Source organism: Scylla paramamosain, chromosome 2 (assembly GCF_035594125.1).
Source record: "Scylla paramamosain isolate STU-SP2022 chromosome 2, ASM3559412v1, whole genome shotgun sequence".
Classification (NCBI taxonomy): domain Eukaryota; kingdom Metazoa; phylum Arthropoda; class Malacostraca; order Decapoda; family Portunidae; genus Scylla; species Scylla paramamosain.
The window spans coordinates 14,682,501-14,707,500 of NC_087152.1; the positions used below are offsets into that span (position 1 = coordinate 14,682,501).

General features: G+C 38.0%; 4 protein-coding genes and 1 long non-coding RNA gene across 10 annotated transcripts in view; 4 read left to right on the forward strand and 1 right to left on the reverse strand.

Moving 5' to 3' along the window:
• LOC135106228 (sialin-like) overlaps positions 1-15,499 on the reverse strand; it is a 16,328-nt gene extending 829 nt beyond the window's left edge. The window contains exons 1-11 of one of the 6 annotated variants that reach the window (XM_064015039.1): positions 15,372-15,499; positions 14,859-15,036; positions 13,110-13,379; positions 7,635-7,794; positions 6,781-7,095; positions 4,199-4,286; positions 3,232-3,458; positions 1,679-1,828; positions 971-1,103; positions 159-400; positions 1-49 (exon numbers count right to left, since the gene is read on the reverse strand). The exon at positions 1-49 is cut by the window's left edge and continues 69 nt beyond it. In XM_064015039.1, the coding sequence (XP_063871109.1) occupies positions 1-49; positions 159-400; positions 971-1,103; positions 1,679-1,828; positions 3,232-3,458; positions 4,199-4,286; positions 6,781-7,095; positions 7,635-7,700 (1,270 nt within the window). In that variant the 5' untranslated portion in view covers positions 7,701-7,794; positions 13,110-13,379; positions 14,859-15,036; positions 15,372-15,499. Of the gene's footprint in view, positions 50-158; positions 401-970; positions 1,104-1,678; positions 1,829-3,231; positions 3,459-4,198; positions 4,287-6,780; positions 7,096-7,634; positions 7,799-8,535; positions 8,649-13,109; positions 13,380-14,858; positions 15,037-15,371 lie in introns of those variants that run through there. The other 5 variants (XM_064015029.1, XM_064015016.1, XM_064015012.1 and 2 more) reach the window with 5 other exon arrangements.
• LOC135106264 (brachyurin-like) lies at positions 12,734-19,875 on the forward strand. The gene is made up of 7 exons (XM_064015108.1): positions 12,734-12,864; positions 12,953-13,034; positions 14,867-15,005; positions 15,385-15,551; positions 17,436-17,522; positions 18,201-18,337; positions 18,815-19,875. The coding sequence occupies exons 1-7, from the start codon at positions 12,820-12,822 to the stop codon at positions 18,968-18,970; spliced, it is 813 nt and encodes a 270-aa protein (XP_063871178.1). The 5' UTR covers positions 12,734-12,819; the 3' UTR covers positions 18,971-19,875.
• Positions 15,557-16,959, forward strand: LOC135106354 (uncharacterized; the record flags this gene model as incomplete). The annotated part of the gene is made up of 2 exons (XM_064015283.1): positions 15,557-15,898; positions 16,404-16,959. Coding segments are annotated over 2 exons (723 nt in total), but the record flags the coding sequence as incomplete, so codon positions are not given.
• Positions 19,876-20,778: 903 nt separating the features above from the next.
• Positions 20,779-22,920, forward strand: LOC135106253 (chymotrypsin BI-like). Its single transcript, XM_064015062.1, has 7 exons — positions 20,779-20,868; positions 21,016-21,097; positions 21,234-21,372; positions 21,515-21,681; positions 21,820-21,906; positions 22,334-22,470; positions 22,660-22,920. Exons 1-7 carry the CDS (start codon positions 20,824-20,826, stop codon positions 22,813-22,815), a joined length of 813 nt encoding a protein of 270 aa, XP_063871132.1. The 5' UTR covers positions 20,779-20,823; the 3' UTR covers positions 22,816-22,920.
• A 1,022-nt stretch (positions 22,921-23,942) lies between these two features.
• LOC135106287 (uncharacterized) overlaps positions 23,943-25,000 on the forward strand; it is a 1,735-nt gene continuing 677 nt past the window's right edge. The window contains exons 1-2 of the long non-coding RNA XR_010271240.1: positions 23,943-24,817; positions 24,972-25,000. The exon at positions 24,972-25,000 is cut by the window's right edge and continues 677 nt beyond it. This is a non-coding gene — a long non-coding RNA (uncharacterized LOC135106287). The remainder of the gene's footprint in view (positions 24,818-24,971) is intronic.

The window sequence follows — 25,000 nt, forward strand, 5'->3', positions numbered from 1 at the left end:
ATAGCACAGCAATAATGAGGAACACAATTCGCCATGGCTGCTCAGTATTCTGGGGAGTGAAGACAACTGTTGATTTCATTCACATGTAGAGGAAGACAGTTGCTGTAATAGAAACAAAATTGGCTTTATGAGCATGCATTCATCAGAGAACAACTCACACTCTCTTCAATGACATAACCAGTGAGGGCAGGGCTGCCAATACCCGCAAGAGACCCGACTGTGTTTGTTAGACCCATTAGGGTCCCAGCAAGGTTAGGCGCCAGATCTTGAAGTGAGGAGAGGTACCCGCTGCTGGCTGCCCCATTGAGCATCACCACCAAACAAATCATGCTGACTGTCAATGCCATATTGCACTGCATGAACATTAACACCATCAGTCCCACCACTGGTCCATACAGAGCTGGTTAAAGAGAGAAAATACTATAAAAAAAAATGCTGTAAAATTACTTAAGCTCATAATAGATGCAATGATGGATATAAATGAGGATGCCTTGCTTTAATTTATACATTTTAGACCATGATATAGTCAATGAGAAAAGCAGCCACCTTAGGAAGAAGTTCTGTGTTCAATGAATGCTGTCACCTTACACACAAGCATGTACATACACTGCATACCTCCATAATCACAGTAAAATCAACTGTGTGTTTAACTGTGGGAATCAGACATTTGATGAGGACAGATCAATTTACAAAATTCTGGAAATATAAACCTGTAAAACAAATTGCAAACACTTAGAGACAGTGAAACTTAAATTACATATTTGTTGTAATTATAATAAGTTTTACACTAATGACAGAAAAATGCTAACAAATATTTATGTATGTTTAAAAAGAGTAATAAGAATAAGTAATAATGCACAAACAAAATCTGAACAGAGGAATAAAATCATTAAAACATTATGACCAGACAGATGCATGAATATGACAATGGAGTGAATGATGGTTTGAAAAAGTTGTTATGGCTCCTTACCTGCAGCCATGGACATCCTCCTGACTGTTACTAAAGACACAATGTTCCTCAGGTTCAGAGTGTGCATAAGGGCACCCCACCCAAGGCTCCACAGCAGCATCAGTAGGAAAGGAAGAGCTGACAATAGGCCAATCTGAATCAAACAAAGGAAAAAGCAATTAAAAATTTTAGAATTCTTGCTTTCTTATGTTATCTACCCTTATATGCTACAAATAAATGTGTACCTGGCAGATATCTCTCTTAAAGGAATATAATTCAGACAAGAAATAATATCTTGCCTCACTTTGGGAATAAGACAGAGGAGGAAGCTCTCCGTTCCCTTGCTATCTCCCCTGTGGTCGCCTCATACGATACAGAGGGAATACAGTGACATAATTCTTTCCCCTGCCAGACTGGATTTCTTTATGTAAATAAATTTGTTTGTGCAATATCTAGAATAAGCAAACTTTAGGCATATAAGACCACACTTATTTTGCTGGTAATATAAGAGAAGTGCCTTAATATATGGACATGGTGAATTATAAACATGAGGCAACCATCTCCTCTTGTAACATCATTCAGAGCACAGGGGCTTTAAGAGCCACCACACTTATTCTCTGAGGCTAACACTGTGGCAAGAGATGCTGGGTAGACTTGTAAGGCCACTCGGTATCTGGCATACTGTTGCTAATAGCTAGAGATATTCCTGCATGCAAATGGAAAACTCACATTAGTTAGGTTCAAGTGGTGAACATCATTCAGATAAGTGGGCAGGTCAACCAAAAAGGTGTAGAATCCGTAGTCATTACCCAGACCTGCCAGAATGACTCCCCACAGAGGCACTGAGGTAGCGAGGGACTTCCATGGGATTTGCACAACCTGAGGATACTTACAGTGATGCTATTGTCTAAGCATACACATATGGAAGGGAAATAACAACATAAAAAGATTAGAATAAAATAATTAATTGTGATGATCAAAAAGAAGTGAGAATGATACTTCAGCTTTCAGTAAAAAGTTTATAAGTGAATCAGATGAACAGTTCAAGTGAAGGGAAGTAACAACCAGAATACCACAGAGTACCAAGTTGGCACCAGTGAGGTTTTCAGTGCCTCAAGGATTGATTAATTTGTTCAGTATGTATTTGCAGGTGATGCAAAATTATCAAGGAGAATAACAAAGCACAAAGATGCGTGAATAGAGAACAAGATGGGAAATTAGATTTAATGAGAATAAATGTCACATGATGGAGTTTGGGGAAAGTAGGCACAGATGTATATGGACATAACAGTTGAGTTGTGAGATGTTACAGTATTAAGAGCAATCAAAGAATAAGATCTCTGGCTAGTGGTACAGAATAACCTGTAAACAGAAAAAATAATGAACAAGATATGAAAGGGATGCTGAGGAACATAAGGATGGTCTTTCTCTTCCTGAATAAAACATGATCAAGAAAGTAATCACCACAATGATCAGACCTACTAACTAACATTCATTTTCTTGTGGAATTATTATAATGACATACAAAAAGAATAAAGTAACATTATGCTGAGGAGATGGATGAACAATGAATTCTTTTTTCTTAAGTTTTTCATTGGTAGGTTTTTCCTTGATGAATTTTTCCTTGATGAGTTTTTTGTTGATCAATAATGATGGTTGGAATCAATTTTTGCATACTTCCTTAAATGTGATTTTGTCTACCTCATAATCATTTATACATTCCCTAAGTTATTCCCTGACTTAAAAAAACATAACAAAGTTTCCTACTTGTATGAAAGCTCCAAGGTACACCACTTTAAAACAGGGCAGGACCAAACTTAGCTTATCTAATAATCTTTCTTTAAATAAGTGTGTCAGGTCTATAAGTCCATTACAAAGAGACATCTGCTATCTTCTACCATCTCTTCCTTGGTAATTTTCCCCTGAACTTAATAATAGACTAAGCCTTCTCACCTTCAGTTTCACTGTAAATTATTTTTCACCTACTTTCATCACTTTTGTGTTTATCTTTGTAATGTAGGAGTTACACATTATCTAATTTCCTTTATGCCTTTCACTGGAAAACTCTGCCTTATTATATTTCCCATTCTTATATAGCTAATATTCCTTGGAAACTGAATTGACCATACTGTCCTTGAAATACTCCAACTGTAAACTCTGAGGAGAGGTATTTCCTTTCTTTTTTAAAGCTCCTCGACAATCTATCTTTCATAAAAGTTTAGAATATCTCATCTCTCTGCCTGACAAAATGCTGGTTATTTTGACATGTTAGAATGTCTCACCTCCCTTTGCTTGACAGAATTCTGGTTGTCCTGCAGTCTGCTCAGAAGCTCTGGAGACACACCAGGATGGTCTTCAGGTTGACTGTGGACTAAGAAACACCAAGACATGCACCACATGACCCCTACAGCTCCAAAGAAGTAGAAGACTGATGGCCACCCATGCAGGAAGGAGGAGTCCGCCAACAGTCCACTGAATGTCATGCCCACTGCAGCCCCCACCTGACAGCCTGTTGCCCAAAGTATTCACATCAGTGATATCAGGGATGTTTATGTAAATCACATGTTTCCAGTACTATGCTACTATTGTAATTCAGTTCAAGAGAAAAAATGAAAAGTTGCATTTGTGAATATCTCTTTAAAGTTCTGGTTAGCAAGAGTATTAAATGAACTGTAACTCAGTCAAAGAAAATTAAGTGGCACTGTCAGTTTTGAAAGTATTGGCAAGCTATCATTTTCTTTACCAGGTAGACTTAACATGCTATTAGTTGATTAATGTCAGTTTAAAAATAACTGGGGATTTTGCAGCAGTAAATTGACTGGCACAATAAATCTACTGCTGTTTACTTCAAAGCCTCCTGTCCATTCTTGCCTTAACACCTAGGGTCTTCACCACAATCATGATGATCAGTCATTATTTTGGAAAGAATCATGTATGGCATTCTATCTGAGAGTACTGTAGAGTGCAGTGGTTCAGGTGATAGCAAAACTTACTATGCTGCAGGAAGCCCTTTTTTCTAATCCGTACTTACTATTGGGATTTTTCTCACATGGTAACTGTCTGCTCACTAATTCATGTAGCCTAAAATGAGCACCAGGCTGCAATGACTTGGAAGGTTAAAGACAGTGGCAAAAGGAGCTTGCCACTCTACTCTATATATATGCAAAGGCCCAGGATTGGGGCGGCATTACCAGCCAATCAACTGTGATCCATGAGTATGACATGTTTTAACTTCAGAGTAGTACATACCTGACATTATTATAGCAGTATATTTGATCCTCTCTGTTGGCAGAAACCAGGAGGCCAGGATGGTGTTCATAGCTGGTATGATTATGCCCTGCAAACACACTTAAGGTCATCATTAGTTGCACACAGTTTCTTCAAGTCTCAAGGCCAGCTTCACTGTTATATTTATAAACAGTTATATTATAAGTTTATTATGAAAACAATGGTGTTTAGTAGAATTTAAAAAAAAACCTAAAGAATGTATAATGAAACAGTTCACCAGATGCTTTTTTTTTTTTATGTAAGAGGGTGTCTGGTCAAGGGCAACAAAAATGCTGAAATAAAATGAGCCACTGAAAGCACCCGTCCCCAAAAAACTGCAGCGTGGACAGCCACCCTTAGATAATCAGAGCTTATCTACATATAGAAACATATAAGAAGTTTTTTTTCAAAACCATGAAGATGAATCTTTGGCATCACTCACTCTATGATAATGATGGATGTCATGTATCATTGCAGTTTTGGACAAAAAAGAAAAAAAAAATCTAACATAGTTGTAGCTTACTATTTTGTTAGTGCTCACTATGTGGAGTGATGGATGTCACTTAATCCTTCATAAACCACAGACTGGTGTAAGTGCAGATATAATCAGACAACAAGCACTATATGAATACATTGTTTAAACTAGCCATACATTCAATATTGTCTCTACAAAGAAATGCAGTTTGATACAAGTCAGTTGTACTTTTTATGATCAAAACTGTATGTACTTTGTTATGCTGATGTTGAGTATCTAGACACAATCAAATCATGTCATCTGTGTAACTGTATAGTGTCTGCAAATACCCTGAACAGAACATTTATTGCTAACAACTTGAATAGACAATTAAGGAGTTGTGAGTGTTTGTACAAATTTTGCTATCTATACAAGTTAATCACTTAGACATTTATAACCACTTTGCTGTTAGATTGTTATACAGGTGATTTGTGATATCTGTATGTCAATCCTTGCATTTCACTGCCGTAATGGAGGTAACTGCAGCTAGAGCATCATGAAAGCGCCATGTCTGCCATTCACAGGAAAAGATCCAACAGGAACATTAGTGCAGTGTGGGAAAAGTCAGTAAATTTATAAGCTGATTTCAGGCAGTACCAAACATACGTCCTGAGAGGAATGACTACGACATGATCTGAACACCCTCTGTTGTGATTAGTGACCTCCCTGTGTGTGTGTGCTGGGAAAGAGTCAAGGGAGGAAAATAAGACATGACCGAATGGCTATAGGGGCGGTTGTGATGGCAGGGCGTGGGATAACAATGATAATAAAAAGTGCTACTACTACTACTTTTACTTTTACTAATGTTGTTGCTGCTGATGCTGATATATATATATATATATATATATATATATATATATATATATATATATATATATATATATATATATATATATATATATATATATATATATATATATATATATTTCCCTTGCTCCAGTGCGTTTCAGAGGTCAAAGCGTAGATCAAAATAGATGGCAGCACACCAAGTAATTGTGGCTTTGCGAAGATAGAGAACCATTGCATCATAACAGAGAGAGAGAGAGAGAGAGAGAGAATTCTGGAAAAGTGTAACCACTGAGATATTAAACACAATGGGGTAAGTAGTACTTGGAGCCTGCCTCTTTCTTCACGACCTACTTGTGGTTTGGAGTGTCTCAGCACAACTTATGAGGCGAGAAAACGAGCAGCGAGAGTCCACGAACATAAGACATATCCCTGCCCCAAATTACTGTCTTCCCGATCATATGGAAGAAAAGAGTGACAATCTGTTCTAGAGGAGGCAATCTTCTTTAAAGCAGGCATGCACACCTTTAACAGAAGTACAGGATACAAACAAATTTACAATCAACACACACATTAATACATCAGTAACGTCCATCATTGCGAGATGTCATGCCAGACAGGGAAATCGTCTCCCTCAGCATCATTTTTTCTGGAGACTATTCAAGAGTTCTTTGATACGTGAGGTAATCTATTTTCTTCTGTGCTATGAAGAAAGTGCACAGCTTAATAATTTAATGTCAAAACCTTTAGCCTGCAAAGTTTTTTTTTTTTTTTCCACCTTGGTTGCTTATCCTTTGTCCCAGAAGAGTTCTCTCGGCCACACCGCGGCGGCACCAGGGGCGAGTGTGGGCTTATGCTCCCCTGACCCTTTTAGCCTTCTTTCGTGTTCTAATTTGTTGCCCTCCCCCCTCCAACACACACGTACACTATATTTATAATCAGGACTAAGATCGATTTAAAAAAAAAAATTTACTTGCCCATAAAAGTTTGTTAGAAATGCAGAAGACAAACTTGACACGGAAAGTTTTGCACGTAGCTGTAGCGGTTGATAAATGACATTCCCATCACGTGAAAGCGAAAACACATGCAAACTTTTCACTTATATATATATATATATATATATATATATATATATATATATATATATATATATATATATATATATATATATATATATATATATATATATATATATATATATAATTTTTTTTCATAAATTAATGCAGCACTAACAAATAAAACATTCTTGATTTGGTGCGCTTACCTGTGCAATGCCGAGAAAAATCCTGGTGATGACGAGAGCCTGCACGGATGCACAAGCAGCCAGGGGCGTCATGAGCGTCAGGAAGGAGGCGGCAAATACTCCAAGTCCCATCACAGTCTTGCCACCCAAGTAGTCACTGATCCTCCCTCCAAAGAGGCTGGTGACGGCGTAACCCCAATAAAAGCTTCCGAGCACTAGCCCCTGCGTCCATTTGTCCCAAGAAAATTCCTTTCCACCACGCTCCCACTGCATCGCTTCTGTCGTTGCTATCATTTGGGCAGAGTAGTTTCCGTACGGCCACGGCGCAGCATGGACCTTGTACGTATAAAAAGAAAAACAAAATAATTTCTGAACTGTGAATAATTACCATAACTTATGACAAACACATCACCAACTACACTCAGTCACCGATGACTAGAAGAGTTGAACCTGTGCTCTCAAACACTTCAATCTCTTATCATGACTATTTTTAACGTGCTCTAGGGAGATTATTGTGATCTTTAAGGGTGTTCCCATTATTACATTAATAATCTAACAAGTATTCAACCTCATCAATGGTAAAAGCACTTTTGAAAATCTAACTATCTATGAGACTTGAAAATAATCCTCACGAAAGAACAAAACTTTTCAAAGTACAGACATTGGTTCTGTGTTGTGAATAACTATCATAAGTTTGAAGAACCTAGCTCACCTCTAACTACACTAAATCACCGACATCTAGAAGAATCATTAGTTTGATACAACTCTCATGTGTGTGAGGCTTCATCCTCTTATCTCTTTTACTACACCTGTTGTTATTGATATAACATGCATGTTGATTAAGAGGGAAAATACTCAGTGTGTTTGCATCTTACATTGCTGGAGTGGTAGAAAGCGTAAGGGCAGGAGCGGGAAGTATTGTCAGGGCTGGGCTGCACCATGGCCACGATGGCAACTGACAGGCTGATTCTCTGGCAGTAGTCGACAGCAAGGCCAAGACATCCTAGCAGGGCAAGCGTATGGCGGGGGTTGATCCTGGCTTGAGAAGAAATGATGGTGTAAATTAGTTTATGTATATACTACAGCATTGCTACATAAAATCCCTCGTTACAATATTATTTTATTTATTTATTTATTTTTTTTTTTTATTTTTACCCACTCTCTCTCTCTCTCTCTCTCTCTCTCTCTCTCTCTCTCTCTCTCTCTCTCTCTCTCTCTCTCTCTCTCTCTCTAGAAGCAAATGTACGCACAACTGATTTTGAAAGACCAACGAACTGATAGTTATATAATAATCATCATCACTATGGTCTTTAAAAAAAAATAGAACCTAGGACACTTAAAATTTCAGGCCTAGAGTTGTATTCATATGCATGAGTAATAAGCATTCAAGCTCAGAATCAAGTCTGAAAAAGCTACAGGTTTCTTTCTACATCGTCTTTCACTTACGTAAAAGGCGAATTGGCAATAGTAAGCTCTTATTTGATTTCAGTTTGATCCGGCATCGATATAATAATCACGCGATGGATCCAGTTTCGAGAAAACGATAACGAAAATGTCAGAGGAAACAAATTCTTTGTTAAAATCTCGTCTGGTGAGGAACAATGAAGAGTAGAGAATTGAGAGGACCCAATATAGATCAGCGGTGGACAAATTTCGAGAAAGTGGTAACGAAAACGTCAGAGGAAACAGATTCTTCAGTTAGAATTTCGTCTGGTGAACTCCACAAAAGAACAGAAAACTGAGTGTATCCAACACTAGTCAGCAGCAAACACTCACTTCTGACGGAGGCAAAGTTTAAGAATGGTGTTCCTTCGTTAGGCTCTGGTGTTGTCGTCATCGCCAAGGCACAATAAACTTTACAGCAATTCTCACTGCCTCTCTGACGTAGACTACGTACAAAAAACAGACCAAAGGGTAATAAGATCACCGTACATTTATAAAATAATCATCCCTAACGTGGTATTCTATTGTTAGCGATAAAGAACAAAAGACCGCTATCATTATCTAATCTAATGCATGGAGTCACTTTCCATGAATGACTAAGCTGCTGTAGAGTCTGCGGGATTAAAGACGAAATCATTAGGATCAGCAGTAAGGACAGGACAACAAATGATGGGTACAAGCTTGATAAAGTTAAATTTAAAAAGAGATAAGTAGGATTTGGTTTTCAATGGACTCAGTAATCAAATTCTTAGTGCAGAATCATTAGGAAGCTTCTAAAGAAGATTACATAAATTCATAGATGAGGATAATAAGTGGAAATAGATAGATATGTTTCATGCAAGGACTGCCACATGTAGGCCTGGTGGGTTCTTGCAACTTCCCTTATGCTCTTATGTTCTGATGTTCGCGTGCTCGCATTTTCCACAAGTCCCGTATGGTCTATATCTAATATGAAGCGAAACTAGAAGAATATTTGAGGAGTGAATTCAAACAGTGCTAACAACTTTGTCATCACGAATTTATAGAACAAAAAGTAGATGTAAATATAGAAATGATAATGGAATAGATGGAGACATAAGGTTATTTAGAGTATAAGACTTTAATTAAGTAGAGGAGAGAATTCCAGAAATGGGCTTAACAGTCTATGCATTAGTTAACACAAAATGTATGACAAATTTGCAATAGGAAGTTTTCTAGTTTCATAAATCTATACTCATTCATGTAAAGGCTGCATGATTTTTTGCTTTATATAACAGGAACTCTGGCTATAGGCAACAAAAAGACAGGAAAAAAAAAAAGTTAATTCAAGGGTACGTGTCAGTCTCTAAAAAGATGGGCCCTAAGGATTATTCAAAATCAGAGAAGTGTCTAAACCTCTTCTAAAAATTTCCTTTGGCATAGGTAGGCCAGGTCTCACAAAAAAAAAGTGAAGATATTTATGGACCCAAATATTCTTTCTATTCCATGCAACTTTTATTTTTCTTTTGCTTTGTGAGGGAGAAATAGGCGAAAGTCCTGTGATATCACCATGCCAGATCTTATGAAAAGTATAAAACAACAACGTAAAAATTACTTAAACCACTTGAAAGTATTTTGTTTCTTCTTCTTATTCTTCTTCCACAGTGGCATTATTCCTCAATCTAGGCCGTGATCAAAGAAGCTGTTCCCTTATTTTAACATATCCTTCCCCAAAAGTGTGTGTGTGTGTGTGTGTGTGTGTGTGTGTGTGTGTGTGTGTGTGTGTGTGTGTGTGTGTATCTGTGTGTGTGTGTGTGTGTGTGTGTGTGTATCTGTGTGTGTGTGTGTGTGTGTGTGTGTGCGTATCTGTGTGTGTGTGTGTGTGTGTGTGTGTGTGTGTGTGTGTGTGTGTGTGTGTGTGCGCGCACCCGCCAAGACATACCACGTACTCTTATGATTTCGCCTAAAGTTATTTCCTGCAAGTTAGCTTATACAGAGAATTCTTAAGAGGGAGGTGAGTCTGTTGGAATATCTACTTTCTGCATTTGTCGTTTATGTATTTATTTATTTATTTATTTATTATTTTTTTAAGCCATATTGCTTTTGTTTACAAGTCAGTTAATGTGAATGGCTTAATTTTCTTATCAATTTATGTGAAAAAATGAATAAAATAAGATGATCGGCAAAATGTTGTAGGAAGTTGTGAATGTATTGTTTGTAAACCAGAAAAAAATGAAAATAAACGATAAATATTGTGTGAGGTTGTGAATTTGTTATTTATAAGGCGAAGAGAAACTTCCTCTGATTACAACAAGTCAGTCAATATGAAGGATTCGATTCTCTTATCAAACCATGTGAAAAAAATGTAAATAAATAAATAAATCGGTAAAATATTGTATGAGATTATGACCTTATTGTTAGCAAACCTAAAAGAAACTGCCCCTGATTACTACAAATTAGTCAATGTGATGAAATCGATTTTCTTATCAATCCCAGTAAAAAAAAATAAAAAAAACGGATAAATATTATGTGAGCCTTGAGAGCCAGCAGATGCGTGCCTATCTTTCACTATGTAAGCCAAACCTTTCACAGGTACCCCAACGTTCTAGATACCTGTATTCTTGTCTCCCTCTATCCAGACAATGTACTTCTACATCTGTTTATTCATGTATCTATTTTTCTACTTGCTGTCTGTCTGTCTATCTGTCTGTCTCTCTATCTGTCTATCTATTTTTATGCGCCTGTCTATGTAACTAATTATCCATTTATCTATTGACATATCTATCTACCTATCTATATTCTGTCTGTTAACTTTTCTATCTATCTGTCTATCTGTCTATTTGTTTGTCTTTCTGTCTATCTCTCTATCTGTTCACCCAGACACACAAGACTATCGTCTTGTGTGTCTGGGTGTCTTCTAGACAGGGTGGAATCAAAAGTTTTTCGTCTCATCAACTCCTCTCCTCTAACTGACTGTCTTCAGCCCCTCTCTCACCGCCGCAATGTTGCATATCTAGCTGTCTTCTACCGTTATTTTCATGCTAACTGCTCTTCTGATCTTGCTAACTGCATGCCTCCCCTCCTTCCGCGGTCTCGCTGCACAAGACTTTCTTCTTTCTCTCACCCCTATTCTGTCCACCTCTCTAACGCAAGAGTTAACCAGTATTCTCAGTCATTCATCCCTTTCTCTGGTAAACTCTGGAATTCCCTGCCTGCTTCTGTATTTCTACCTTCCTACGACTTGAATTCCTTCAAGAGGGAGGTTTCAAGACACTTATCCACCAATTTTTGACCACTGCTTTGATCCTTTTATGGGACTGGCATTTCAGTGGGCATTTTTTTTATTAAATTTTTGTTGCCCTTGGCCAGTATCCTTCCTACATAAAAAAAAAAAAACAACTTTCAGAAACATAATAAGAAGTACAACTGGAAAAAAAAAATGATAATACCTATCTCGTCAACGTGAAATTAACACTACATAATAACATTCAGCTTTTACTCATCAAAGGAACTTCTCTCAGACCAATATTATTTTCTGAGAGTAATAATTGAAACATCTTGAGCCCAGTCCAAACTTCGATGGGAACCTGAGCCACCAGCATACACCAACACCTGGTGGCTCTCTGACATTAAGGTAACGGGTTCTGATAATGAGTATGCTGTTTATTACAGAGAGAGAGAGAGAGAGAGAGAGAGAGAGAGAGAGAGAGAGAGAGAGAGAGAGAGAGAGAGAGAGAGAGAGAGATGGGGTGGGGAGAGATAAGACAGGTAGACAGACAGACAGACGGACAGAAATATAAGCAAACAGACTGACAGACTGACTGACTGACTGATAGGCAGGCAAACAAATAGATAGACAGGCAGAAAGACAGGCAGGCAGACAGGCAGACAAATAGACAGATAGACAGACAGAAACACAGATCGATAGGCAGATAGACAGAGAATGGTGTTAAGTCCTTACACATTAGTATACGACAGACAAAAAGTGGAAAGATATTTAATGAGGGATGAAGTGTGTAAAAAAAAAAAATACTAGATATCCCTTTCAGTGTGCCGTTTTCTGCAATCTTTTCAGTTAAGTTGAAAATGACGTAATCAGTTCAGAATGGTCTTCCACTTATGGACATTATAAATAAACAGTTAATTTCCTTTCAAATGTTGCTGTGTATTACTGTCTTATTATGTATCATACTCGTATCTTAGTACCACAATGTTTTGCTATATGGGGAGAAAAGTTTAGAAAAGTATTGTTAGTCTCTTTTCTTTTTTTCTTTTCCTTTCTTTTTTTTTTGGGGGGGGAATCGATTTTTAGTTATAGAGTAAAACATGAATTAATAATAATAATAATAATAATAATAATAATAATGATAATAATAATAGATGAAGGTCAATGTTTCATGTGTGGCATTTTCTGCCTGACCCACTGACACTTTCCTGACAATGATATGTTACCAAGAATAGAGAACTAGGTATAACGTCCCATATCTTCACAGCTTTTATCTCCTTGTTGTGCATATAAACATGAAAAAAAAAAAAAGAAGGGAAGTCAATGCACGCAATTCACATGTAGTTCCCACCCAAGGATAGCGATAAAGTTCCGTCCTTTCAGTACATAAGGGAAAGTCAAGCAGACACATCAGCCACGCACCAGCCGCCTGCATGATATCCAAGCTCGCCCTTTTTCTCCTCTACGTCACCGCCACAGTACGTGGTCGCCCAAATTGAGCATCCTTTTCGAGAAATGAAACTTTTATTTCAATTTTCTCTCTTTCACTAACACTCTCCCTCTCAGAGCGGTAATCCCGCGGCTGGACGGCCATGGAAATGGAAGTCTCCTCAGCCAAAGGTTACTCCGACTGGCCCAATTAGGTCACGTGAGTATTCACCTGATCCCCAAACCCATACACACACACACACACACACACACACACACACACACACACACACACCTGTTGAACCTGCTGAATGTTGTTTTGGACAGCTGATGCTGCCCGTGGCCACGCTGGGGCGGCGCCACTAGTAGTTTCCATCTGCCTGTTGTTGTGCCAGCTGGTCAATAATACTATTACTGGCAGAACGAGTGTGGTAGTGGGGCAGCTTGGGTTGGTCAGGAACTGTCCAGAGGAATGTGTCCAGTTTAGACTTAAACTGATCCAGGCTTAAGTCAGTGGTGTCCCGTAGGTGTCGTGGTAAGGCGTTGAATAGATGGGGTCCTCCGGCTGCAAAAACATTTTGCTTGAGTGTGTTCACCCTGGTGGACGCTCTGGGGTGAATCCTATCGATGATGCAATGTCGGCCCAAGCGTGGGTGGTCGTGCGTATGTTTATGTTGTTTGTTGTATATCCCGTTAATATTCTATAGGTGTATATGATGGCGTACCGTTCTCACCGTCTTTCTAATGAGAAGAGTTTAAGGGCCTGAAGCCTGCCCCAATAGTCAAGATAGCTCACGGTAGGGATTTTATTAATGTATGATCGTTGGGCCGCTTCAAGTTATTGTTTCTCACTAGCTCGTCATGGACTCCATAGCTGGCAACAGTATCCCAATTGTGGGAGCATCAGTGACTTGTACAGAGTCAGCATGGGTAACTGATCACGTGTCTTAAATGAACGTAGTATCCATCCAATTTGGTTGCGAGTTTTTTTTTAACAACATTGGCTATGTGTAATGTAAAATTGCTATCACAGGTAAATGTAACACCGAGGTCTTTAATATTGTCTTTCATTTCAATGTTTGAACCATCAGGTGCACTATATATACGTGTTGTGACAGTTTTAGGGTTTGGGTTATATGTTATATGTTCAAATTCATAGTTGTTAAAGGACATATTTATTTGTGCCCATGAATATAGTGTTCCAAGGTCCTCTTGTAGTTGGTTAGCCTCCAAGTCGGTTGAAACTGGCCTTAAGATACAAGTGTCGTCGGCAAAGGAAGCCACGGTAGAGTATATGATTTGTTCGTTGATCTCTAATATGTGAATTGGAAAAAGTAGGGGGCCAAGTGATGAGCCTTGTGGCACTCCACTGGTAAAGATGGAAGGGTCAGACTCCACACCACCAACCGCCACTACTTGTTACCTGCTGGTAAGTGTATAGCCTCACACCTATTTTCCCCTTTATCCCCATCTATCGTATCTTGTGCAGGGGAATTCCATGGTCTGCTTTATCGTAGGCTTTAGCAGAATCAAGGTAAATTACATTGTGTTATCTTCTTGTGCTGTGAGGATCTTTTTCTTGGTGGGCCAGCAATTGAGCGAGGCAAGATCGGCCAGCACGAAACCCATATTGTTCTTGATTGAGTTTGTCGTTTTCTTCGAGGTATGATGATATTTCTTTAACCAGTAGTTTCTCGAGGACTTTCATGATATGACACACACACACACACACACACACACACACACACACACACGAGCGCGCGCGAGTTCACGCACGGTTTGAAAAGGGTAGCTTTACATGAAAAAAGAAATTAGACATGGGCTTAGGATATGAGTATGAAAAGAGTAGATATACATTCTAATATATCCTTACTGAAAGGATGGATCTGAAAGGGTTTAAGTGGGGTTTTCGTATTTCATCACTAAGTCAACCCTTTTCTAACTTTTTCCCACACCCATTATTTTTAAGGAAAATCTTACCAAATAATCATAAAGAAAATAGTAATATTGATTAAAGGATGCATAGAAATAATGAAATACCTACCAAAACAGCTCGCATCGTAGGGGGCAGGGAGGCGCTGCCCCACTCATGGCCCCACCAAGCCGCTCTCTTCATCGACGACTTCTACTTCTGCGGCGGCTTCCTCATCTCTAGCGAGTGGGTGCTGACTGCCGCTCACTGCTTGGACGGGTGAGCTGTGTTTAGTGCGAGATTGCTTGTTCTAAAAAAAAAAAAAAATAAAAAATGTACGAGTATATGTCCAGACTGTATCTTATTTATTTATTCATTTTTTATGCATGCGTATAATAACGTATATTTTCATCAGTTTCACTGAAATGTGTGTGTGTGTGTGTGTGTGTGTGTGTGTGTTTAATGATACCTACGCTTACACCCAGCCTGTATTTTATTTTATCTATTTATTTTTGGATGTATGTATGTTACTATACATATATTTCCACTGATATTTCTGAAATTTAAGTATACTTGGGTGTTTGTGTATGTGTCCGGCCGTGTATGCGTGTGTATGTTTGTCTGTCTACGAACTACGCTCCCTACCCACTAATTTCAGCGCCAGGTCAGTGGAGGTGGTCTTGGGCGCTCATAACATACGTGAGCACGAGGCCACGCAGGTCAGCCTCACCAGCGCACAGTTCACAGTCCACGAGCATTGGGACTCCCACACGCTGAGGAACGACATCGCCGTTATCAGGCTGCCGAGACTGGTGACCCTGAACCGTAAGACTGTAACACGAATCATTTTTCTTTTTTGCCTCTTGTGTTGGAACGAATGCTGTTTTGCTCCTTCTACTGCTACTGTTACTACTACTACTACTACTGCTACTACTACTACTACTACTACAGCTACTACTACTACTACAGCTACTACTACTACTACTACTACTACTACTACTACTACTACTACTACTACCACTACTACTACTACTACTACTACTACTGCTACTACTACTACTACTACTACTACTATTACTACTACTACTATTATTACTACTGCTACTACTATTACTACTGCCACTACTGCTACTAATATTACTACTACTACTACTACTACTACTACTACTACTACTACTACTACTACCACTAATTGCTAATACAAAAATGATAACAATGGTGATGATGATGATGATGATGATGATGATATTAATAAACATCATCATCATCATCATCATCATCACAATAACAATAATAATAATAATAATAATAATAATAATAATAATAATAATAATAATAATAATAATAATAATGATAATAATAATAATAATGATGATAATAATAATATCTATAATAATAATAATAATAATAACAATAATAATAATAATAATAATAATAATAATAATAATAATAATAATAATAATAATAATGATGGTTATTATTATTATTATTATTATTATTATTATTATTATTATTATTATTATTATTATGATTATGATTATTATCATTATTATTATTATTATTATTATTATTATTATTATTATTATTATTATTATTATTATTAATATTATTATTATTATTATTATTATTATTATTATTATTATTATTATTATCGTTATTACCATTATCATTATTATTATCATCATTATTATCATTATCATTGTTATTATTGGTACTACTACTACTACTACTACTACTACTACTACTACTACTACTACTACTACTACTACTACTACTACTACTGCTACTACTACTACTTCTGCTACTATTACTACTACTACTACTACTACTACTACTACTACTACTACTACTACTACTACTACTACTACTACTACTTTTGCTACTACTACTACTACTACTACTACTACTACTACTACTACTACTACTACTACTACTACTACTACTACTACTGCTGCTACTACTACTACTACTACTACTACTACTACTACTACTACTACTACTACTACTACTTTTTTTTTTTTTCTACTACTACAACTACCTCCACCCCATGTTTATTGATGTGTCAATTAGGGGCTCCATTACTTGGAGGTCATTAGCCCCAGCTCCCGCTAATGACTGTGGCATCCAACCATATCTAATACTCTATAATACTACTACTACTACTACTACTACTACTTCTACTACTACTACTACTACTACTACTACTACTACTAATAATAATAATAATAATAATAATAATAATAATAATTACTACTACTACTACTACTACTACTACTACTACTACTACTACTACTATCACCACCAATTGCTAATATAAATGATAACAGTAATGATGATGATGATGATGATGATGATGATGATGATGATGATGATGATTATAATAATAATGATAATAATAATAATAATAATAATAATAATAATAATAATAATAATAATAATAATAACAATAATAATGATTATTATTATTATTATTATTATTATTATTATTATTATTATTATTATTATTATTATTATTATTATTATAATAATAATAATAATAATTATTATTATTATTATTATTATTATTATTATCATTATTATCATTATTATTATTATTATTATTATTATTATTATTATTATTATTATTATTATTATCATTATTATTATTACAACTACTATTACTACTACTACTATCATTATCATCAAACATCTACCATTATCTTCCCGCAGAATACATCGCCACCACCAGGCTGCCCACTTTCGACCTGAACCTATTCAAAACTGCTACTGTGACTGGCTGGGGCAAATACTCTGACTGTGAGTGCTGTATTACGTTCCTGTATGGGTCCTATTCAGAAACGTTTTGCTTTCTCACCACTACTATTTTCAAAGGCCACATAAATGATTAGACGGGTTATCAAGAGTATTTCTCCTGTTAATAATATAAAAATTTCATTAATCTATCACAGGAACCGTAAAAAGAAAAAGAAAAAAAACTGCGAATTCAACAAACGCTTTTTATGAATGTAGTAAAGGTGCGGCTCAGAAGTGTTTCAGAATATGGTTATAACACTTGTCGATACCGACGATGACGATGCTGCTAAGGATGGTAAGAATGATCATAATGTCTATAGTGATGGCAATCATAATAGGTATAATAATAATTTTAGCCTTTACTTTTGCACCTTGTTTTGATTAATAACCCTTTCAGTGCTAAATGTTTTTTTTTTTTTTTTTTCATAATCCCTTAGCATTTTTCGAACACACTTTTTTTTTTTTTTTTTTAATGAAGTGTATAATCTAGTTTCGTAGCTTTAAAAATACAAAATCAACTGCTTATTCTCTTTTTGCTATAAGACCATAGAAATTTTCTTTCTAAACTCCTCTGAATGCTACCAAAGAACGACCACAGCAGTAAGAGTGTTAGTTATTGTGAAGCAAAATAGGAATAATTTAATAAATTTTTGCTTCTCAACATTACTTTCCCTACGGCAGCTGCCACAGGAATCTCTGATGTGCTTCGCGAAGTCAACATCACTGTCATCAACAATTCGGACTGCGATGCTGTCTACGGGATTATGACCTCTGGAAATATCTGCACCTCTGGCGTGGGTGGGAAGGGGACGTGCAGTGTAAGGAAATATTCATCTCTCTCTCTCTCTCTCTCTCTCTCTCTCTCTCTCTCTCTCTCTCTCTCTCTCTCTCTCTCTCTCTCTCTCTCTCTCTCTCTCTCAAAACAGCTATCGTCCAATTCTGGATATTCCTTTTTGTTTTCTCTTTTGAGACTGGCACCTCGATGGACCTTTCTTTTTCTTTCTTTTGTTGGCCTAGACCAGTGTCCCTCATATATAATAGTAATAATAATAATAACAGCAACAACAACAACAACAACAACAACAACAACAACAACAACAACAACAATAATAATAATAATAATAATAATAATAATAATAATAATAATAATAATAATAATAATGATATTATTATTATTATTATTATTATTATTATTATTATTATTATTATTATTATTATTATTATTATTATTATTATTATTAAGAACAACAATAATCTTACACAGCAAACACTCAGGTTATTCATGCTCCCCCCAGGGTGATTCAGGTGGACCCCTCAACTACGATGGTTTCACCTTCGGTATCACCTCTTTCGGCGCATCGGTGGGCTGTGGGAAGGGCTACCCCAACGCCTTCACCCGCATCACGCACTTCCTGGGATGGATCCACACGCACACCGGCGTTACTGCCTGAGCGCCTGCCTGGGAGGAGTGGACGCTATGACTGCAGGACTTGCTTTGTTCAGAGACGTAGTGTTCAACTTATCAGTGTTGCCAAAATCCACTATTCTTATTCTCTTTCTCTAGTTTCTTATTTGAGTGATTACTAGGAGTCTGAAATTGTAAATTAGGGGATGTGTTATTATTGTTATTTTTACTATTATTTTTATTTCTCACCTTTCTCACCTGCGCCTGTTAGGTCACAGCCTGTCAGTCACCAGAGCTCTCCCTGCAAAGTCTCTCCATTTCTTATGGTCCATGTGTCTTCACGTCGTCTAGTCTCTCTTCTCTCCTCTTAACTGTCTCCTCGACACCTTCCATCTATCTCTTCCTTGGTCTTCCCACTAGTCTTCTCCCCTGCGGTATTCATTCCAGTGTCTGTCTCGGTAACCTATCCTCTTCCATTCTCATTACATGTCAGTATCATTTTAAGTCGGTTTCTTTCCACAACCTCATTGATGGCGATTAATCCCACTTCTCCTTTTATATCCTTATTTCTTATTCGATCTCTTCTAGTTACGCTCTTGATCAATCTTAGTACTTTCATTTCGGTTGCTTGTAGTTTTTATTTATTTCTTCGTGTCAGAGTCCACACCTCAGAGTCGTAAAGTAATATTGGCAGTAGGATGATGGTATAAATTATTATCTTGGTGTTTTGAGGGACGTGTCTGTCTTTTAGTATTGGATACATTGCCATTAAGTTGTTGTTATATTTAGGTATTCTATGATTTATTTCCACTTCCCGCTTATTTTCTGCGTTTATTTGTATATCCAGGTATTGAAAATTCTGTACCTGTTTTATTTGTTCTCCTCCTTTGTGTTTATAGTATGTATTCATGATTGAGAGGTGGTTTAATATACAAAACTCAATAACACGTTCTCCTTCTCTGCTTTGCTCTCCTATCCCGAAAGCTCCCAGCTTTGCTCTCTAACCACGACTATTTTCAAAGGTGACAGAGGCGATTAGCTGGGTTTTCAAGAGTGTTCCTCCTGTTAACAATGTAGAAATTTTGTTAATCTGTCACTGGAATATCAAAACACCTTTAAATGTCCGTGTAACTTCACTGGAGCTTATTGAATATAGTAGAGGTGCGGGGCAGAAGTGTTTCAGAATACAAAAGGTATTCTATTCGTATGTGTCAGGATTTGCACCAAGATGATATACGTGCGAGGTCGCGGCGCACTGCATGATGTGTGAGCTACTAGTAAGTACTGCGGGTGCAGGGAGGGGGTGGGACAAAGTTGCGTATGCAGGCAGAATTCTGGGGTCTTGTATTTAAGGAACCTTGTTAACAAGATCGTGTTACCCGGCAAGACATTTCGTGCATGACTCTTTTACATAACTTTTGGTATATGAGTGAACTAGTTAAATAAGGTTGTGTCCGTGGCAACACAGTGCACTGCAACACTGGCAACAAGTCCAAACTTTTGTGACTTGCAGATGGATTAGCTATAGTATGCAACACATTTCTTCCTCCCGTACTATCATAGTTATAGAATTTCATATTACCTTGAATTTTTTGGTTGATTTTGCTAAATTTCATTGTAAAAAGAACATGCTGTGGTCGTAGATGTTTTGCAAATAACGTCAAAGTTTAGCGTAGGTCTATAAACTAATTATTAGACAATGAAACGCCGAGACACGTTTTTCTTGGCACAAAAATAGTTCTTATCAGTATATGGACTCAATCTCATGGGAATATACAGATGGCAATGAGGTAAAGATGTGGTTGGGTAATGGCCACTTTCCTTCTTTCCCCAACTTTTAACGTGGCAGATTTGTATAAAAAGGCCACACACACCGAGTTTCGTCAGGTAGCTGCCAGCATGATTGCCAAGCTCGCTCTGCTCCTTGTCTGCGTTGCTGTCGCCGTGAGTAGTCACGTCCCTTGCCAGACTAACGCCAGCTGTGTCATATCCACTACCTCTTACGTAATAGAAGCAAACGTGAAAGTTATTTATAAAGAATATTTAGAATAGATTTCACTAAAATCAACCATTTCTCATTTATTTCCACAGAGCGGTAACCCCGCGGCGGGCAAGCCATGGCACTGGAAATCTCCAAGGCCACTGGTCACTCCTATTGGCCCTGTGAAGTCCTGTGGGTATTCAAACTTCTGTTTTTGTTTTCTTAGTGTGCATCGGAAAGTTGAATAAAAAAGAATTTCATTACTACTTTGGAAATGACGTGAGTGATCCTTGGTTTAAACTAGGACATAATGAAAGGATCCTTACAGCTCGCATCGTGGGCGGGGAGGAGGCGACGCCCCACTCGTGGCCCCACCAGGTGGCTCTCTTCATTGACAACATGTACTTCTGCGGCGGCTCCCTCATCTCCAACGAGTGGGTGCTGACTGCTGCCCACTGCGCTGACGGGTATGTTTGTCATCAGAGCAAAAGACTGATGTGTCTTCCTGTTTAAAAAAAGAAAAAGGGCAGCAAAGTGACACCCTTGGACTCTCTTTCTATCGAACGTTATCTGAGGCCTGACCATAACCACAGTATCTGCTTACTTCAGCGCCGGATTCATCGATGTTGTCATGGGTGCCCACAACATCCGCCAGAACGAGCCCTCTCAGGTGTCCATGACGAGCAGGGACTTCTTCACCCATGAGCACTGGAACTCGTTCCTGCTGACAAACGATCTTGCTCTCGTCAGGCTGCCGTCCCCTGTGACTTTCAATGGTAACTAAAGAAATACCATTGTTAATTTTGCTGTACAAACATATCTTTCTTCGGAAACGTACTTTTTTCAATGCTGTCTACAACGTCTACTCAAGCTGTTATCTAAGGAATATAAATGACCTCATTAATTTTCCGCAGACAACATCCAGGCTGTCAAATTGCCCTCATCTGATGTGAGCGTGGGAGACCTCGTCACCCCCACTGGCTGGGGAAGGCCCTCTGACAGTAAGTGTTACAGCTTCCTGAAATAATAATTTACAGCATAAAAAATAGTAATATGAGAATAAACGCTAAAATCTGAAATAATTGAATGTTACGTATCGCCGACTCAATGAAAGAGAACTTAAATAAATATGTTACTTAGAACCACTGGGAAGAAAGCACAACTCATTATCAACACATAATATGCAATGTTTAATACGCTCTTGATTCCCAGCCGTCCAGTAACATGTGTTATAATTTCGCATTTTGCTGCAGGTTAGACGTTTGAAACATACGAAATCCATCTTACTTCTACCCTTATTCACATCTAAGTATCGTGATAATTTTGAAATCTTTAGATGCCGATGACTTGAAGATAGCAAAACAAGAGTTGAACTTATGTCTTCTGTCTGCTTTTGTTGTATGCCACACAAATGTTACTTCACCACAGGCGCCAGCGGAATCTCTAACGTTCTCCGCCAAGTGACAGTCCCCGTCATAAGCAACGAGGACTGCAACGCTGTGTACGGCATTGTTGGAAGTGGCGTCGTCTGCATCGACGGTGCCGGTGGCCACAGCACTTGCAACGTAATAATTATACACACACACACACACGCACACACACACACACACACACACACACACACACACACACACACACACACACACACACACAAACACACATGTGCGCGCACTTAGATGATTTTTCAAGCATTATATATTTGTTTGTGTGTTCATTTATTTATATATTTAGCAATTAATTTATTTTTTTAACAGGGTGACTCTGGTGGTCCCCTGAACAAGGGCGGCAGGACCTACGGCATCACCTCTTTCGGGTCCGCTGCGGGCTGCGAGAAGGGTTACCCCGCCGCCTTCACTCGCGTGTACCACTACCTGGACTGGATCCAGGAAAAGACCGGTGTCACCCCCTGAGCAGCATAAAGAATCCTTCACTTCCTCCACACAGGACAATTCTTCCGTGTCAGAGGAAGGCTGAAAATATCATGTCAGTTCCCCAAATAAAATCTTAAAAAATAATGCTTATTTTCTTCATCATGTATTTAGTATAGTATGTTAGTCACGTTAGCATGTAGTATATTTCTCATGCTATAAGTGTCGTTATTCATAGTCTCCACACACACACACACACACACACACACACACACACACACACACACACACACACACGGTTGCCTTGAAAGTTTTACACCACTCGTTTTCTCAACAAGTTTTACTCTTCGGCTTTTCAGTGGCAAAAGGAAAACCTTCTGAGCAAACGTCCGGTCAAGTGGAGAACAACATTTCTGCCGCTACAGAACACTTGTTTTTCGGCAGTTTATGATTTCTGTGTCGGTTCCATTCCATTTGAAATTGAAAATTTGAAAACCAATTTCTCTCTCTCTCTCTCTCTCTCTCTCTCTCTCTCTCTCTCTCTCTCTCTCTCTCTCTCTCTCTCTCTCTCTCTCTCTCTCTCTCTCTCTCTCTCTCTCTCTCTCTCTCTCTCTTTTTATCAACCTTGAACAAGTTACTTCTTGTCAAATCTTATTGACTAACCATAAAAATTTTGCTTATATCACAGTCGTTATATCCCTTATGTTACCTATAAGAAACTAAGGGAACACATCAAATAACAGTGAAGAGATTAATTAAACGGCTTTTCTCTCATCCACTGGCTTGATGGCAGGCTCCTTGTTGTCGGATGGGAGCGAGTTCAAATGTGTCGCTGCTCAGACACAGGAGAACCGGCTGCGAGATCTTCTTATGATCACTGCGTGACTGGTTTTCTTGGAGTGACTCCTGTGCATAGCTGGACGCGATGACAAAAAAAAAAATAACATGATAACCGATAAATCGATAACGATAAGGTTAGGTTAGGTTAGGTTAGGTATCGATAACCGATAATCGATAACTGTCGATAATAATATAACCGATAGCCGATACAGCGATAAATCCAAAACTGTACTAGCGATAACACTATTCATATTTTAAGTAAAAATATCGATAAAACCAATTTTTTATTTTCATCTGTCTTAGAAAACTTAGAAAAATCTTAGAAAAAGTTCAATGTTTATCCTGTCTCTTCACTATGAGTATTGTTTTAAGTAAAATACGTAAATTTGATTTTGAAAGTTAAGAACTTCAACATGCTCATGTTCGGCGATACCGATGAATCGATTAGGCGGAAAAAACAATGATCGGATAATCGTTAACTCGATATCGTTATCGTGATAAATTATCGCGATAATTTAATGCAATAACCTATGCTCTTGTGCGACTTAAACAGTTTGTTCACAAAGCGCTGCCAATGTTGTACAAAGGCTTAGTCTCTGAATTGTTCAGTCTAGTAGTTACAATGAACCATCAACAGGATTCTACAGGTTCTGAGATTACGTAGAAATAGCAATATCCGATTCCAGAGACAGTTCGACATCCTTGGCCACATGACAGGTGGAGCATCTTTCGACACAGATTTTTTTTTTTTTTTATTCCTCATAAACAATACTTGCATTAACTTGGGGACCCCGAAAAGTCTCTTTAGGCAACTGAAAGTTACAAAAATAGTTTAACCATAGGTAAACTCTTTTAATCATCAGGGAAGCTGTCCTGTTCATTTAGCCTAGGACACGTCTTATGTTCGTCTGATAAAATATCGCCAATTAGCACAGCAGCAAACACCACCTTGATCACGTGGTGCTGATGCAAATACGGATGTTATCTCTACGTCTACTGTATGTTAGCTAGTTGCACCTCCCGAAGCAGAGTAGTGGGAGGCAGAGAGCTGTGTGCTTCGGGGAGGAGTGACGCTCGCTGCTAGTGGCTGCGTCAAGCCAAGGTCTATATACACCTGTATAGATCTTGCGTCAAGCGAGCCCTAGCGAGCGGCGGAGGGCCACATCGAGACTGATGGTGTGTCTCTCGTTGGACTTGATGCTGCGTGAGTGTAAGGGTAAAACTCTAAACAAACTCTAAAAACTAAATTCTGTGGTTTCGCTGTTTAATTAATGAAAAGACACAATTACATATTCCTAACGTCTTTCTAGTAACCTGAGACGCAAAGGCACAGTGACCTATTCCTAAAATCTCTCCAGTAACCAGAGACGCAGAGCACACAGTGGCA

Excerpts from the sequence above, each read along its gene's own strand:
- LOC135106264 (XM_064015108.1), top strand. The coding sequence starts at position 12,820 with ATGATATCCAAGCTCGCCCTTTTTCTCCTCTACGTCACCGCCACA. Across the intron at positions 13,035-14,866 it reads GACTGGCCCAATTAGGTCAC|CTCGCATCGTAGGGGGCAGG; the intron begins GTGAGTATTCAC and ends CTACCAAAACAG. Across the intron at positions 18,338-18,814 it reads GTGGGAAGGGGACGTGCAGT|GGTGATTCAGGTGGACCCCT; the intron begins GTAAGGAAATAT and ends TGCTCCCCCCAG.
- LOC135106253 (XM_064015062.1), top strand. The coding sequence starts at position 20,824 with ATGATTGCCAAGCTCGCTCTGCTCCTTGTCTGCGTTGCTGTCGCC. Across the intron at positions 21,682-21,819 it reads GTCCCCTGTGACTTTCAATG|ACAACATCCAGGCTGTCAAA; the intron begins GTAACTAAAGAA and ends AATTTTCCGCAG. Across the intron at positions 21,907-22,333 it reads CTGGGGAAGGCCCTCTGACA|GCGCCAGCGGAATCTCTAAC; the intron begins GTAAGTGTTACA and ends ACTTCACCACAG.